This window comes from Vidua macroura, chromosome 2 (genome assembly GCF_024509145.1).
Source record: "Vidua macroura isolate BioBank_ID:100142 chromosome 2, ASM2450914v1, whole genome shotgun sequence".
Taxonomy (NCBI): domain Eukaryota; kingdom Metazoa; phylum Chordata; class Aves; order Passeriformes; family Viduidae; genus Vidua; species Vidua macroura.
Genome location: NC_071572.1, coordinates 101,653,061 through 101,667,038, shown reverse-complemented (window position 1 = coordinate 101,667,038; position 13,978 = coordinate 101,653,061). Strand labels below are relative to the sequence as shown.

Below are 13,978 nucleotides of genomic sequence, written 5' to 3'. Positions count from 1 at the left end.
TATGAAAAGGACCAGGTCAAGATTACCCTAGTGGAGACTCTCAGTTTGCTTCCATATTATTCCTATCTTCTTTATTTTCCTGAAAGTTTACTGCTGCCTGGCAGTTTCTAGTCATGTTTTGTCTTCAGCTCCTGAATATTTCATTCTTTATATGAGTGTCTAAACACTCACAAATTATTAGCCAATGCCAAGAAATAGAGCAAAGCATACATCCAGATCATGTTACCAGTTCGTAAATCTGGCAGCTTCTGAGCCACCTCTTGGTGTCCATCCTGGATAGCAGAGTATTTGTAGAAAGCTGAAAAAGCTGTTTTTCTTATTCACATTACATATACCCTTGTTCTTGGACTCATGATAGCCATCTAATGAGTGTCTAATTCATGCAGAATGCAGTACCATACTGTGAAATAGGTACCCTGATAGGGCAGTATGAAACCAAAAAAGTCCCTCAGTCAACATACTATTTATTATAGAGACTAGAGATTATTATGTCTTCATTGCAAAGAAAGGTACAGCTTAGAGAATACTGACCAAAGCATAACTTGAACTGGTCTTATAATAAAACATCATTTCCACCATGGAATGAAATGCTGTCATGCAAAGCTGCAGAGAGTGCAGTAAGGAAGCATAATGCTTCCAGCCAAGGGCAGAACTGGAAAATTTTAATCATTGTAAAACATTGCAGGTGACAGACATCTCCTAGAGACAGCTTGCATCATTCAAATAACTGATTTATGAGGGTTTAAAATAAGATACTGTCTTATATAATCAGCTATTAACATGTCACTTCTCATATATAAGTTTTTGTTTGTTTTTAGTAAAACAACACTTGCATATATTTACCTGAATCATCTACTCTCAGCTTTTTACTGGGATTGTCACCACTGTCATCATCGGACATTTCCATCTCCTCTTCCCGGCGGATTCCCATGAGCTGTTCACTGTGAGCATTTCGGAGCTCCTAAAAGCCAAAATTACCTTTTGTCAGTATTAACTTCCATAAAGTTATTATGCATTATTTAGTATCTGTTTTTAATACTGATCTGATTTTAATTATACATCATTTATCATTGTAATAATATTTATTTGTGTTTGAATATTTATAAAAACAGAAGCACAGGGAATTATTCCTGTGAAAGAACTGAGTTTATCAAAGGACAAGAATCATCTTTAGGCCTGCTAAACAGAGGGAAATGTTTTAACAGCAAGGATAATACTTAAAAGCTGGTGTATAAAGCAGACTGATAAAGAGATTGTCAGCTTGCTTAAGGGATAACTAATTCTTGCTTCCCTCTGCCACTTGGGGTACGATTCATTTGGCCAAATGTAGGTGTCTCCAACACACAAAGTTGTATTAACTAAAAGTGCCTCATTCTCTCTGCTAATTGCAAAGAGCGCAGACAGCGCAGATGAAGAGCTGTGTATTTGTAAGTGCCTAATGCTGGTCAAAGGAATCTCATCCCCTGTCCCTACGCCCAGATTGCCTTGGATTTAAAAGACGTGGTCCCACGATGCTGGCCTGATAATCCTTGTATCTTGATCCAAAACGAGTGGCAGCAGGGACAGCTCAGTCTCTGGGTGACTGCTGCAAGGGCAAGCAGGCAGCCCCTGCACATGTCACCAGGAAAAGGATCAGCAGGCACGTGGGCTTTGTAGGAGTCTAGACGGTCTTTGTTCTGGGCAGAAAAGCTGGCGAGGGTGTAGTGGCTGCCTTTTTAATGGCAGCACTGAGAAGATTGAGAGGACTCTATTTTGTCCTAATAATCCTGTCAGGTGTAACATGGGGATGCTGCACTGTGATTAGTGTAGGCTTTGTCCACCCGCAGACAGCTAATTTTTCTGCCAACAAAGAGCTTAATTCCCAAAGAGGTGGTTTGAAATCTTTGAAACAAGGGAGAGTCGTGTGGAAGGAGGAGACAGCATTGAGGAGTCTGACAACAGCTCTGTGCAATTAACAATAATCTGTCAGAGAGAGGCTGCGTGAAAAAAAAGGGAAGGCGTTTCTCTTGAGCTGTACCCTTGGCTCATCGGCAGATCTCAAATATTCTGAAAAATGTATCCGTGCTCATTAATCCCAGTAAAGGCAAGGAACCTAATTAGTGGGTGTTTTACAGGGGAATAATTTAAAATTAAAAAAAAAAAATTATTAAGAGGCTAAGTTGTCAACCAGTGTCTAATGAAATCAGAAGCATCTCTGGAAGAAACTGGCAAGCCATTTCTGAATTCCTTAGTGGAAAAGCCCCCTGAACATTTTCCTGGGGAAGGATACTGCATGTATGAGCAGACATCCGCTTACATTTACTCCCTCATTAGTGGACAAATGTTCTTGATGCATCAGCGTCTACATTATCAGCAAAGTCAATAATTTTCTATGGAGAATCTCTATGTATTCAAGTCTTTTCTTTGCCTTGGGTTTCTAGGAAGGCTTTTCTAAATTCAGGAAAAAACTGGAAGGTGATCAAGTAATTAAACAAATCAGCAGATAATATAATTAGATATTAGAAGATACAATTTAAATCAAATATACCATTTGATTTATTTACATCACATTTCATATCTGAAAAACAGGCATTTCCAAAATGTATTGGTTTATCTAGATGGTTTATATAATTTTGAATTGTTTTATTTATCCTCCTCTTAGAAAAACATAAAGCAGTAATTTTTGAAAAAAAATGAGTAGAGAATTAGCATTTCTGGAAAGTCCAACTCTTACACATTTCAGTTTATTAAATATTTAGAAACCAGCAAATGAATGACACACCACATCCCTTTACAGAAAGTTAGTTTAAGAAGGGATGATCTTAGTATAATTAAAATAATCTACTAGCAAATCAGATTTTTGTATTTCTCTAAAAGATAAGACAAAGATCAATCCCCAACTTCCCAACTTTCAATTGAACAAAGGCATTATCCACTATGTATATGAAATATTTGTGAACAAAATGCAAAACACAGTTTGTACCAATAAATTATGCTAACATTTTATTTTAAGTGTCCCATTATTGAAGTAATTTTGTATTCACCATAATAGCACTGATAATAAAGTATTCATTTGGTATTCATGTAGATGTTACATTTAGTGCCATTGGTATTCAACTGTAATTTAGCATTAGTTAATGGACACTTAAAATGTTATCCAAATGATTTATATCACAGCACTTCAGTGTTTCTCAAACTAAGTGTACAACACTTATTTTACAAGTGTACTACAAAATAATTAAATAAGTGCACCTTACCTTCTAAAGTTTTTATTCTGAGACAGAGAAAAATCATTTAGAGGACTGTGATAGTAACAATCAACACACTGTACCACATGGCGGTAAACCAAGAGTATGTAAATTGCTCATATTAAAATTAAAAAAAAAAAGGAAGAAGAAAGAAAACAAAGACAGCGGTACTTACTTTTTAAAATACAGGCTCATAGCGTATATACTGAATTAAAATTGAAAGCTGGATGACCAAAACACAGGATGAGGTCTAGCACTTCCTTTGCTGCCACTCACAGCAAGGGGAGTTAGAATCCCATTTCCTTTGCTCATGCTTATGACAGTCACACATGCATGGTCCCACACTGCTAACTCTGTGTGGTTGTATGATTACATTTATACTGGTTTCTTTGCAAGCAGAATACTTAGAATCAACACAAGTGATGTATCTACTTTTTTAAAGATAAACATAGAACAAATGGGAAGGAATAGGTCACAGTTATGGACTTAATATTCTTAAGTCATTATTTAGGAAAGAAAATTTTTATTTTATTTTCACTCAAAGTCATCTTATAATGACCATAAGATGGCACAGTGAAAAAAAAAAATCTTTGCCACAGAATTCTTCTTTTAAAATCAGATCACGATGATTCCTAAATTCCTTATTTGAAAATATTGTTCCTAATTTCACTATGTCAGTTCATTATTTTAGATAGTAAAGATAATCTTCTAATGATTTCCCAAATTTTGCATGAAAAATAAAAACACATTGCTCCCTGTCTTCATGTTATTTAATGGCTATTACCATAATGAGAGCAATGGGAGCAATTCATACTGTAGACGAGACTGCAAACGGCCAGTTGATTAACAGCTAAAATGGTAGCTGTAAATATTGCCAAATACACTATGTCCAGCTACAATCACACTCGTTCTGTGTCAATCCAGCTGTGAGATGATGGATAGAAAGTAAAAATAAAATCACCAACCTCAGAATGTTTTCGCCAAATGTCTATGTTCTTTCGCTGGGCTTTCGAGAAATGGTCCCAAGCTTTTTGTCTGGTAGAAGCGTTGAAAACGGCGACAATCTGCTCAACTTTGGTGAACAAGGAAGTCAAACAAGACAAGCAATTTATGTTGTGATCACTATAGAGAAGCAAAGCAAAGACACTAGGAGTCTATGGATGATGTCATTACTGAAACAACATCATCAATATCCATCCAATGATGTGTCTTTCGTACTTACATTGTATCAATGTTGGAGATGTCTCCCTTCAAGTCTGTCTCCATAACTTTAGTCTACACAACTCTTAACTATGCACCAAAAACTAGGCATGCAGATGCTTCCCCGTGATGTCTGCTACCACTCCCTGTGCTGGCACACACCTTTGCGTGTGTGGCAATAGGTGTGTGACCACAGAAATGACCCTCAAGGCATCCACCTGACACATGTTCTCCCGCAGCAGCGGAGTACAGACAAGCGGGCTGCACGGACAGAAGCATGGAGGGCAGGCAGGCTCTGCTTTGAAGGGTGACTATCTGATAGTGGGAACTTGTCAGCAGGTGGGAAGGGCTAAACCTTCTACCTGCAGGTGCATCAACCCTGCAGGCTGTGGCTGCAGCTGCTGCTTCTCCTCCACTCAATATCAAAGGGCTCACCTGTGGTAGATCAGTGCTGTCTCCATGGCCTATGTATGGTTGGTTACTTTTTTCTTTCATATAAGATGAAGAGCAGATGTGAAATGGGCTTCCCTCATTCAACTCTAATCAATTTGTTCTGAAGCCAAATGTCAATATTTAAATCAGTTTTCTAGGATAATTAAGATCCTCAAGTTTTTAGCTATTTGTTCATCTCCGTTGAGAAAGCTTTTCTCTCAACACTCTTTTCTTTCTCTTCAGTTACAAGTAAAATTGTCCTTCCACAACAGTGACCTGCCTAAAAATAATTTGGCCAAGATGTAAGTTGCCTTGATCCCAGCACAATTAACTGAAGAAAGCACCAATAAATCCAGATTTTCTACAAAAAAAACCTCAGCTGTGCTCATGAATGAGCAGTTGTGCCAGCCTATGAAGTCAAACTGAAAAATGCTTCAACTCTTTGACAAGGTTCTTTGCTATTTATCTCTTTAGATTCCTGGGTGGAAACAATGTCCTTTATTTATCAAGTGGCAGCTTGCAGCACTTCTTGTTCCTCTCATTGAAAAGTGGTGGCAGGAGTGCTGTAACACCCTCTGCCCTGCTCCCTTATCTTGCTGATCTAGAGTTTCTCTCATTCTTCCCTTAAGTCAGAGATGTAGAGAATCTTATTATACATAGCAACCTATCCTTCCTAAAATGGTGAGCTCACCTACTGAAGCAGTATCTTTCACCTCTAGAATGGAAAGTTAATCTCTCTCATTTGAGCACATTTCTTCTATTCTCTGTTTTTTTACCACTTTTGAAGGCTGCTTTCAGATTCCAGAAAATTTCAACATTTTGAATGGAAGTTTTTCTTTCAGGGATGATTAATTGCCTTCTAAAGTCACAGAAAATAATTGTAGTTCATTTTTTTTTTAAACTAATAAGTATAGGTAGTTTACAATAAAGGAAGTGTTTCAGACCTACAGTCATGATCTTACCCATTTGTAATCCATTCAACTTTTAAAGGTAGATGTGATAATTTCAGCCCATTAGAACTTGCTTAGACTAAAGAGTGGATGTATCAAGGAAGTAATGCTGTGTATATTTTTTCAATTAATTTGAAAAGAATGAAAATGGTAAAGCACTCTATTATTATGTGTATAGAAATTGAGGCTAGAATTTAATTACTGTCATTCTGTTGATGACCCAGGTGCTCAGAAAATTTTGCCTAATTAACAATCTGTTTTCAGTTTGCAAGTGGAAATTCAAGTAGAAAAGATTCACAAAGATACAAGGAAAAGCTGGTTTGCCATTTTCCACTAATAAGTATTAATAAGATCATCTGAATTTTGAAAAACATTTGAACTTTAAAGTGTTTAATTTCCATTATGTGAACAGGTGCTAAGATTTATCAAAAGTCATTATCTGATAATTTCAGAAACTTTCCTCAATGGAAACACAAGCTAGGAAGATGCCATAGCTTCTTCTTGTATAATTGAAATAGACAAAGTGAATACTAAAAGGATCTTCTTCACTTACCTAACTTTTTGGAATTAAAAAAGTGACGAAAGAGGTAGGATAGTATGAATACAACATGCTAAAAATCAAGGCATTTAAAGAAACTTTATGAAACAGGTAGCAACAGATAATAAAAAGGAAGATGCAGAGGAGAATACTAAATTTATATGTATCAAGAAGCACATACCAGTGCTCTATTCAAAGAAAGTGTCAATGTATGTACAGCAATTTCAATATTCACAGCGATCTAGCCTATGAAGCTTTGTAAATTCCACCATAAAAGGTCTCCAAGAATTACATTAGAGCTAAACAGCAGCCAAGGCCATGGTTTGACAGTACAGGGAAGTGCCTCCACATCTTTTTGTACTGCACCAAAATCCTGCATTCATGTGCTATGAGATGGCAATTCAATGTAAATCTGCTCTGCCACGTTTGTTCTTGTTGCACCAAGACTCATTTGTTTTCTCATAGGTACCGTGGAAGCCTAAAGCTGGCATAATACTTGTGCTCTGTGAAATTGGAAGACAAGACATGATGTACCGACTCCTGATCAGGATCAAATTTGTATGGGTAAGTGATCCAGTAGCACACAGCCCATAGGGATGGTAGATTCACCCCTAAGGAGAAGCCATGAAAAGTTTATATTAGATGAGAAACTCCTCAGTTAACTCATTTTTTGTCTGTGTCTGGGTAAAACTTGGCCAAAGAGAGGCCCCAGATTTTGGGCAGATATCTCCATAATCTGAGTCTCATTGCTGACCATGGTTTTCAGATTATTTCTGATCTCCAGGAAGAAATTTCCAAAACTACATAACAGGTCGTATCTATCTCTCCAAGAATTGAACAACAGAATTCACTATAGTGTCAACTGTGACTGGTAAGTAGAATTATTAAGTAATATGAAATATTCATTGTCAAGCATCTGTTAGTGAGTTCTATGCTATATCAAATTTTCATTGACCATATGCAAAGCTATTTCCTTACTAAATTAGGATTTAAAAAAACACATTGTTCTGGAAGGGTCCATAACATGTTATGTTTTTCCCATCAATATAGCTTACAGGATGTAAGTAATTGCATCTTTCCTAATGACTTATTCCATGGCTGCTAATTTACGCTGCATGTTTTGGACAAAGGATTATTATCTAATTGTTTTTCTGCTGTGTTATAAATAACCAGAAAGACCCAAATAACTAAGCCTAGAGTGATATGCAAGTGGAATACACTTTATTAGAGGTGCCAGCTCATAGTAAGTATATTAATAGGAACTTTAAGCCTTGGTTTCTGCTGCCATAAAGAATGCTACCTGGAAAAAGTATTGCTAGCAAGTATAAAGTAAAAGCAACCTGAAAAACTAGGAAAAACAGCAAAAATCCCTTAAACAATGCCTGCAGAAGTTGCATAGAAGATTGTATTAAATGGAAAACTAGAATATCTCCAGGGTAAGAAAATATTTGATACAGGATATTTGAAACTTGTACTACCAAAGAAAAACAGAAATTAATCAGAACCAGTGTAGCCTCATCTGCAGATTAATTTATCAAGCAGTCCATTTTACATACATGATTGAGTGAAGGCCGAAATTTATCTCTGGGTTCAAGAGTTAAGAAGTACTCAATTTTTCCTTTGCTTATTACATTACAAGCTGCCGTGCATATTATTTCATACTATATATTGTACTATATGTAATTTATAATATAAAAAGAAACAAAATAGAAACCAAAAAAAAAGTCGTAGAATAAAAAAAAAAGTCTTGGCTGGCAGATAAAATAATCAGATTTCATGTAGAATTTTACTCCAAATTCTACCAATTAAGGACACAGGATGAAAAGGGCTTTGCACTAAATTACTGCAAGTGTCAGAGTAGAATATATGGCAATTTAGCACAGAAAAATTCTGTAAGAGTGTGACAGTTGACATGAAGGGTAAAAGAAAAATTCAACCCATAAAATTACAGTGTAAAGGAAACTGTTACAGTAAACGTATAACACGCTTTTCAAATATAGAGTTGCAGCACAGGGAGGATATAGAGTTGGCGTGGTTTGGGTCAGAAGCCCTGTTGCTGAATTCTGACTAAGCTGCAGTCTGCCAATCGATTTGGCTCCAAGCCCAGCAAACCAAGGAATTACAGTAGTCAAGGCTAGATGCTGTAGTGAATGAATTAGAGTCTCCAGGTCAGTTTTGGATAGGGAAGAGAATATTTTTGGCAACAGTCCTGAAAGGCATTTGGTAATGAGCTGAACAGAACTTAGCATTAAGTCCAAGACTAAAATTGTGCATTGGTAAATGACATGTGACATTGGTACGAGAAATAGTAGACAGATTGCAGAGTAATGAAACACGTATTATTTAAATTAATTTGAGCCAAACACTCATTCTTTTGGTTATGGTTACTTTTAAAAAAGAATTTGCCTTTCTCACTTTTAGAGCTGAAAACCTGCAGCCTCTCCGTGTTGCTCAATTCACATGCCACAGACGGAGAAACAGATGTGATTGCCTTTGACTCGCAGAGGAAAACGTAAGAGTTGGAAATATCACCCTGGGGAAGACTGTAGATAATGCAAGGGATGGGTCCTAAAGTAAAGCATACCGCAGCTGGATACATAAGCAAGGGCCATTACAGATTTGTATAGTGAAGATACAGGTTTTGACAGCTGTGTGAAATACCTCATCTGCCCCTCCGCTTTGCTTTTGATTTTGTTGGAGTTCTGTGTTTGGCTGTGTTTTTTTAAAAAAACTTTTTAAAATTCACAATTATCTGCAACTCCGTCAGAGAAATTTGGTCTGCGTGCTGCCCAGATGCCTGTAGGTTCCTTAAGGCATGGTGTTAAGACATAGCATGACAAAGGAGAAAACCATAGGACTTCACTATTATATCCCCAAATTCCACTGTTTTGGACAGATTGAGAGAATGGTGCCTGCAGTGATTTATCTCCCAAATTGTTTTTCTGTGTGGGCGGTCAGCTTGCAAGGATGCCATTCCTCAACCTGTCCTTCTACCAATAACTACACCTGTACTAGTGATCAAAACCAACCAGGGACCATTCTTGTTCCCTGAAACCAGCAGGCACAACATGCTGAGTGTCCCTGCAGCGACAGCGCTTCTCTCTTCCCAGAAAGATGCATTTCTGGGAAACTACTTGGCCTGCATCAAACTCTAAATTGTATCACATTTTGTGGGAAAACACTAGCTGACACAAAGCAACAACTTTCTAACAGCTGAACAGTATGGGCCAGCCTGCCCTAGCTCAGCTTAATTTAATCCCGCAGACAGAGTCAGGGGGGTCATCCTTTACTAGCAGTCTCACCTTTTCTGCTCTCATCCTGGTACAGAGGTCTCATCAGTGCAGACAGCAATTACAAGACTTACCAGAGGAAGAAGGATATTATCCTCCTACCTTGTCTCACCTACCTGAATACTAGAAAGAATGTCCTCTTTCTAAATTATTTCTACCTTTGACTAGGTCTACAGCATTTGAGACCAGCAGGGTATGTCTGGGTTCATGCTTGGCCCCTCTTCATGCTCCATCTGACTCAGACTGGCCCTAGTCAGTCTGCTTGTGTGGGTTATTAAGAGGCTGAGTGAATGGTCAATGGTCTATATCTGGGTGATGTACAAAGAAATACTTATTTCTAATACAGTAAGGAGATCCTTCCACATAGACAAAGAAAAAAAAAGAAGTATTTGTACCACAACACTTACTAGAACCCCTGGTCTAGTAAGAATATTGAATCCCTGTGTCAGCAGCCATTGTTTTCCTTTCTCCTTCTTTCAGCTAAGGAAACTATGGGGAACAGTGAAAGAGGGAGCAGTATGGGGATACTAAAAGTGGCCAATTTACCAGACTCACACTGAAACCTGTGCAGTAACTTGTCTGAGGCACATATATCAAGAATTGATAGTTCTAGAAATAGAACGCTCCCCGTTAAACTTTGAAATTAAAGAAAAAATACCAAACAATTTAATTAAAGAGAGCCTACTTTGCCCTGCAAGGAATTGCTAGAAAATCTATGTACAATTTAAGCTTTGAAAATCTTTTAGGTTATGAAACTGTGGTTTAATTTACAACAGAGAAATTGACAGCTTGGTGTAACTGCAAAAGCTGGCACCGTGCCATGTGATAAATCACTTGGACTCAACAAGACCACTTCACCTTCATGTCATTTCTCAACAAACAGGAGCCTGACATCAGACCAGCACAACACAGGAGGGCAAGTACAAATGCACAGTACCTGCTCTTTCAACATCACCATTTTACATTACCGAATGGACTTTATGGACTTTGTGTTGACAATCAGAAAAAAAACTTAGAAAAACCTCAACTCCCCCCCACCAACTCAAAGGAAGATGAAGTGAATGCTGCTTTCTTCATTGGCTTGACAAGATTATAAACCATCCCCGAAGTATTGCAGTTAATTAGCTGTTCTTTCTTCTATTTATTGTTAGGCACAGCTTTCTTCTCAGTTCTCAGATTTAAAAATAGCAAAAGTGGGAACTACCATTTTTGGTAAATCTGTCCAAAAAGAGAACTCTCAGGAAACTCTGCAATGTAGGAACATCATAAATGGCATTAAGCCATTGCAGGTCCCATTAAGTGAAGTAATAATTATGCAGGAATCTTGCAGATTAAAATGTTCCTAGGAGATCAGGAGGGCAGTATTTTTAGGGGGGCATAATATGATTTCTTTTGCTGAAGAAAAAGGATAAAGATGTGGATGAGGAGGTTTCAACATCAATAGCCTCTACTGGCAATCAAAACAAAAAATTGTCTCACACACTTCAGGTGTGAAATTTACTTCTCCATCTGTTGCCATACCTTATGTTCTCTTGCCTGCCGTGACTCCTTCCTTCTGTATTTTTGTTCCTTCTGTGCGTGTCCGTCTTCTTTTCCCACATAGTCTATCCCTTTCCAAAACTCTTTTCTTTCCCCATAACTATCATCTCTATCATCGTCATAAACTACAGCATTTATGAAAAATTCAGTGATTTGACATGAAGCATGACTTAGTACACGCCGAAGGGAGCAAGTATTTCAATCACTCATAGTTGCATAGGATTGTTCATATTTATAAGGTTTATTCAATCATTTATAAGCAGTCTGAACAGCTTTAGACGTGCAGACCACATGGTATGCACAGCCAACTCATCCTTTTGGGTGAAACCACTTTTCCTTCCATGCCTGATGTCTCTTTGCTCATCCTTTATTTTCATAGAACATTTACAGCTCAGTTCTGTGATGCATCAGGCCCTTAACCCTGGTCTCTACTCAGCCAGAGTACAGAGCCAGCTACTTCAAAACAACCACAGATTTCCACGTGCTTCTTTGCCTTGAACCTTGTGTCATCATCTAGGAGAAATGCAGATTCCAAGCAAGTGTCACAAGTTGTCAAAATAGACTGAAATCTTTTGGAAGGCAGTGCTTTTATTTTTCTGCAAAATACCATACCTATTTAATGGGCTACATTAAAAAAAAAAAAAAAAACAAAAACAACAAAACCTCTTAAAAATAACAGAAGAGCTTCTGTTGAAATTCTATCCATTCTTAAATTGATACCAATATTTGTATTCACTTTAGGTGAAGTGACAGACAATGGAAGGAATGCAGAAATTCAAAGAAAATGAAACACAGAAGAATAAGCTATGCAAAATACTACAAATTGCAACCACCAAGGGTTATGCTGCCAAAAGAAAGGGAGGAACTGCAAGAACGCAAGGTAAAATAAAAATGGAGCCTTTCATCTCTATTCTCTGTCACTGCCACAGCATCCTGCATAGAAATGCTTTTGAGAATGTGTATATGAGATAGAAAATGTCATAGTTAGAAGGACAACTGCGAAAAGAATAGAGAGATCCAGCTGAGCTTTACTGGACAAATTATCAGTATAGAAACAAGCCAAGAGCACACTGACTAAATGAGCTAACAAAAGGAACTGGATGGATTGCAGAGGTTATTTTGTACTTAATTTTTTTTTCTTTTTTAGAAATGCATCAAGGTAGAAAGTAATAGTGGTAACTAATTACATGAATAATTAATGTTTGCATTATAGTGGCATTCTACGACACCAACTGAGAACTGGGCTGCACTGTAAAAACACATTATATGACTCAATCTCTTTCACAAAGAGCTTAATGGTGACCTAAAAATTGCACATAAAGTAAGCTCATATTTTTGAATTAGTCAGTTGCAAAGAAAAGAAAGACTGTAAGACTGGACAATTAAAGAGCAGGAAAATCCTTTTAAAAGTTGTTATTAATGTGGAGCAATTCAAAGAATACTCTGGAAAGCATGATTGTATATAAAAAGTCTGAATGCTAAGAGAATTTTAACCAGCATGCCTTTAATACCTGTAATGAAACTGGCTTCATTTTTGGTACTATGAGAATACTAGAAAGTGGAAGGATTTTTGGGAGAAAGTACTGAAGTATAGAGTTTAAAGGAAATCTGATGAGACAGTGATTTTACCAATCATCATAGTATCAATGTAAATTTTATCTTTTGTAAAGCAAGAGAGCAACTTCTGAAGTGAACCTGTAAATAGAAAAACAAAACTGATGCCAATCATTTTTTAAAGAGAACTAAAAAAGGATTTTTAACATTTTTCTTACTTTTTTAACAGTAAAAAAATGTGAAGGCATTGATAATGTTAAAACAGATTAAATCATATCCAGGGAGATCAGAGAATGAAAATGAAGAAACCTGAAAGGAGGAGAATTTTATTAAGTCTATTGAGAATGCTTTTCCCTTCAGAATTATTTAAATACTTTTTTTTTTTTTTAATAGGGATGTAATTAATGTCAGATATCTACCAGCTATTTGATAAAAATATTTGATGTAATCTAATATACCACTGGAGTCCTTTAGTAGAAAGGAAAGGAAAACTCAAGGTTAAAATTGTGAGAGTCCCAAAAAGGGGCACATGACACACAGCCTTCTCCCCAAACCTTTGATTCTTCTTAAATGGACAGGCCTACTGAATCAGCTCGAAGCTGAATCTAGCTTCACTTCCTGTTTCATAAATAAGGGCTGAAGATGCTTAGCAACAGGCAAAGCAGGTAAACTGCATAATCTCATAATCCATAGAATCATAGAATGGTTTGGATTGGAATGGATTTTAAAGATCTGGTTTCAACCTCCTGCCATGGGCAGGGACACCTTCCACTAGACCAGGTTGCTCAGAGCCCCATCCAACCTGACCTTGAACACTGCCAGGGATGGGGCATCCACAGATTCTCTGGGCAACCTGTGCCAGTGCCTCACCACTCTCACAGAACTTTTCTTCCTGATATCTAATCTAAAATGGTCCCCTTTCAGTTTAAAGACATTCCCCCTTGTCCATGTTCATGCTGGACATGAGGAAGAATTTTTTCAGTGGTTAACCATTGGAACAGGCTGCCCAGGGCAGTGGTGAAGGTACCATCCCTGGAAGTGCTTAAGAAATGACTGGATGTGGCACTTAGTGCTATGGTTTAGTTGGCATGGTGGTGTTCATTCAAAGGCAGGACTCAAATGATCTTGGAGGTCTTTTCCAACCTTACTGATTCTATAATTCTATGTCAAGTAATCTGGCCAGGGGGCTCCATGATAGAATCCACCTTCCCACTGTTCCCCCACAGGCACACAAGAGACTGATTCATA

At 37.4% G+C, this 13,978-nt stretch overlaps 1 protein-coding gene across 2 annotated transcripts in view; it reads right to left on the bottom strand.

Annotated features, from left to right (window-relative positions):
* Window positions 1-13,978, bottom strand: part of ENOX1 (ecto-NOX disulfide-thiol exchanger 1) — a 359,071-nt gene that overhangs the window by 64,386 nt on the left and 280,707 nt on the right. For both annotated transcript variants that reach the window (XM_053971584.1, XM_053971585.1), the window contains exons 10-11: window positions 4,193-4,299; window positions 844-961 (exon numbers count right to left, since the gene is read on the bottom strand). In XM_053971584.1, coding sequence (XP_053827559.1) covers window positions 844-961; window positions 4,193-4,299 — 225 coding nt within the window. The remainder of the gene's footprint in view (window positions 1-843; window positions 962-4,192; window positions 4,300-13,978) is intronic.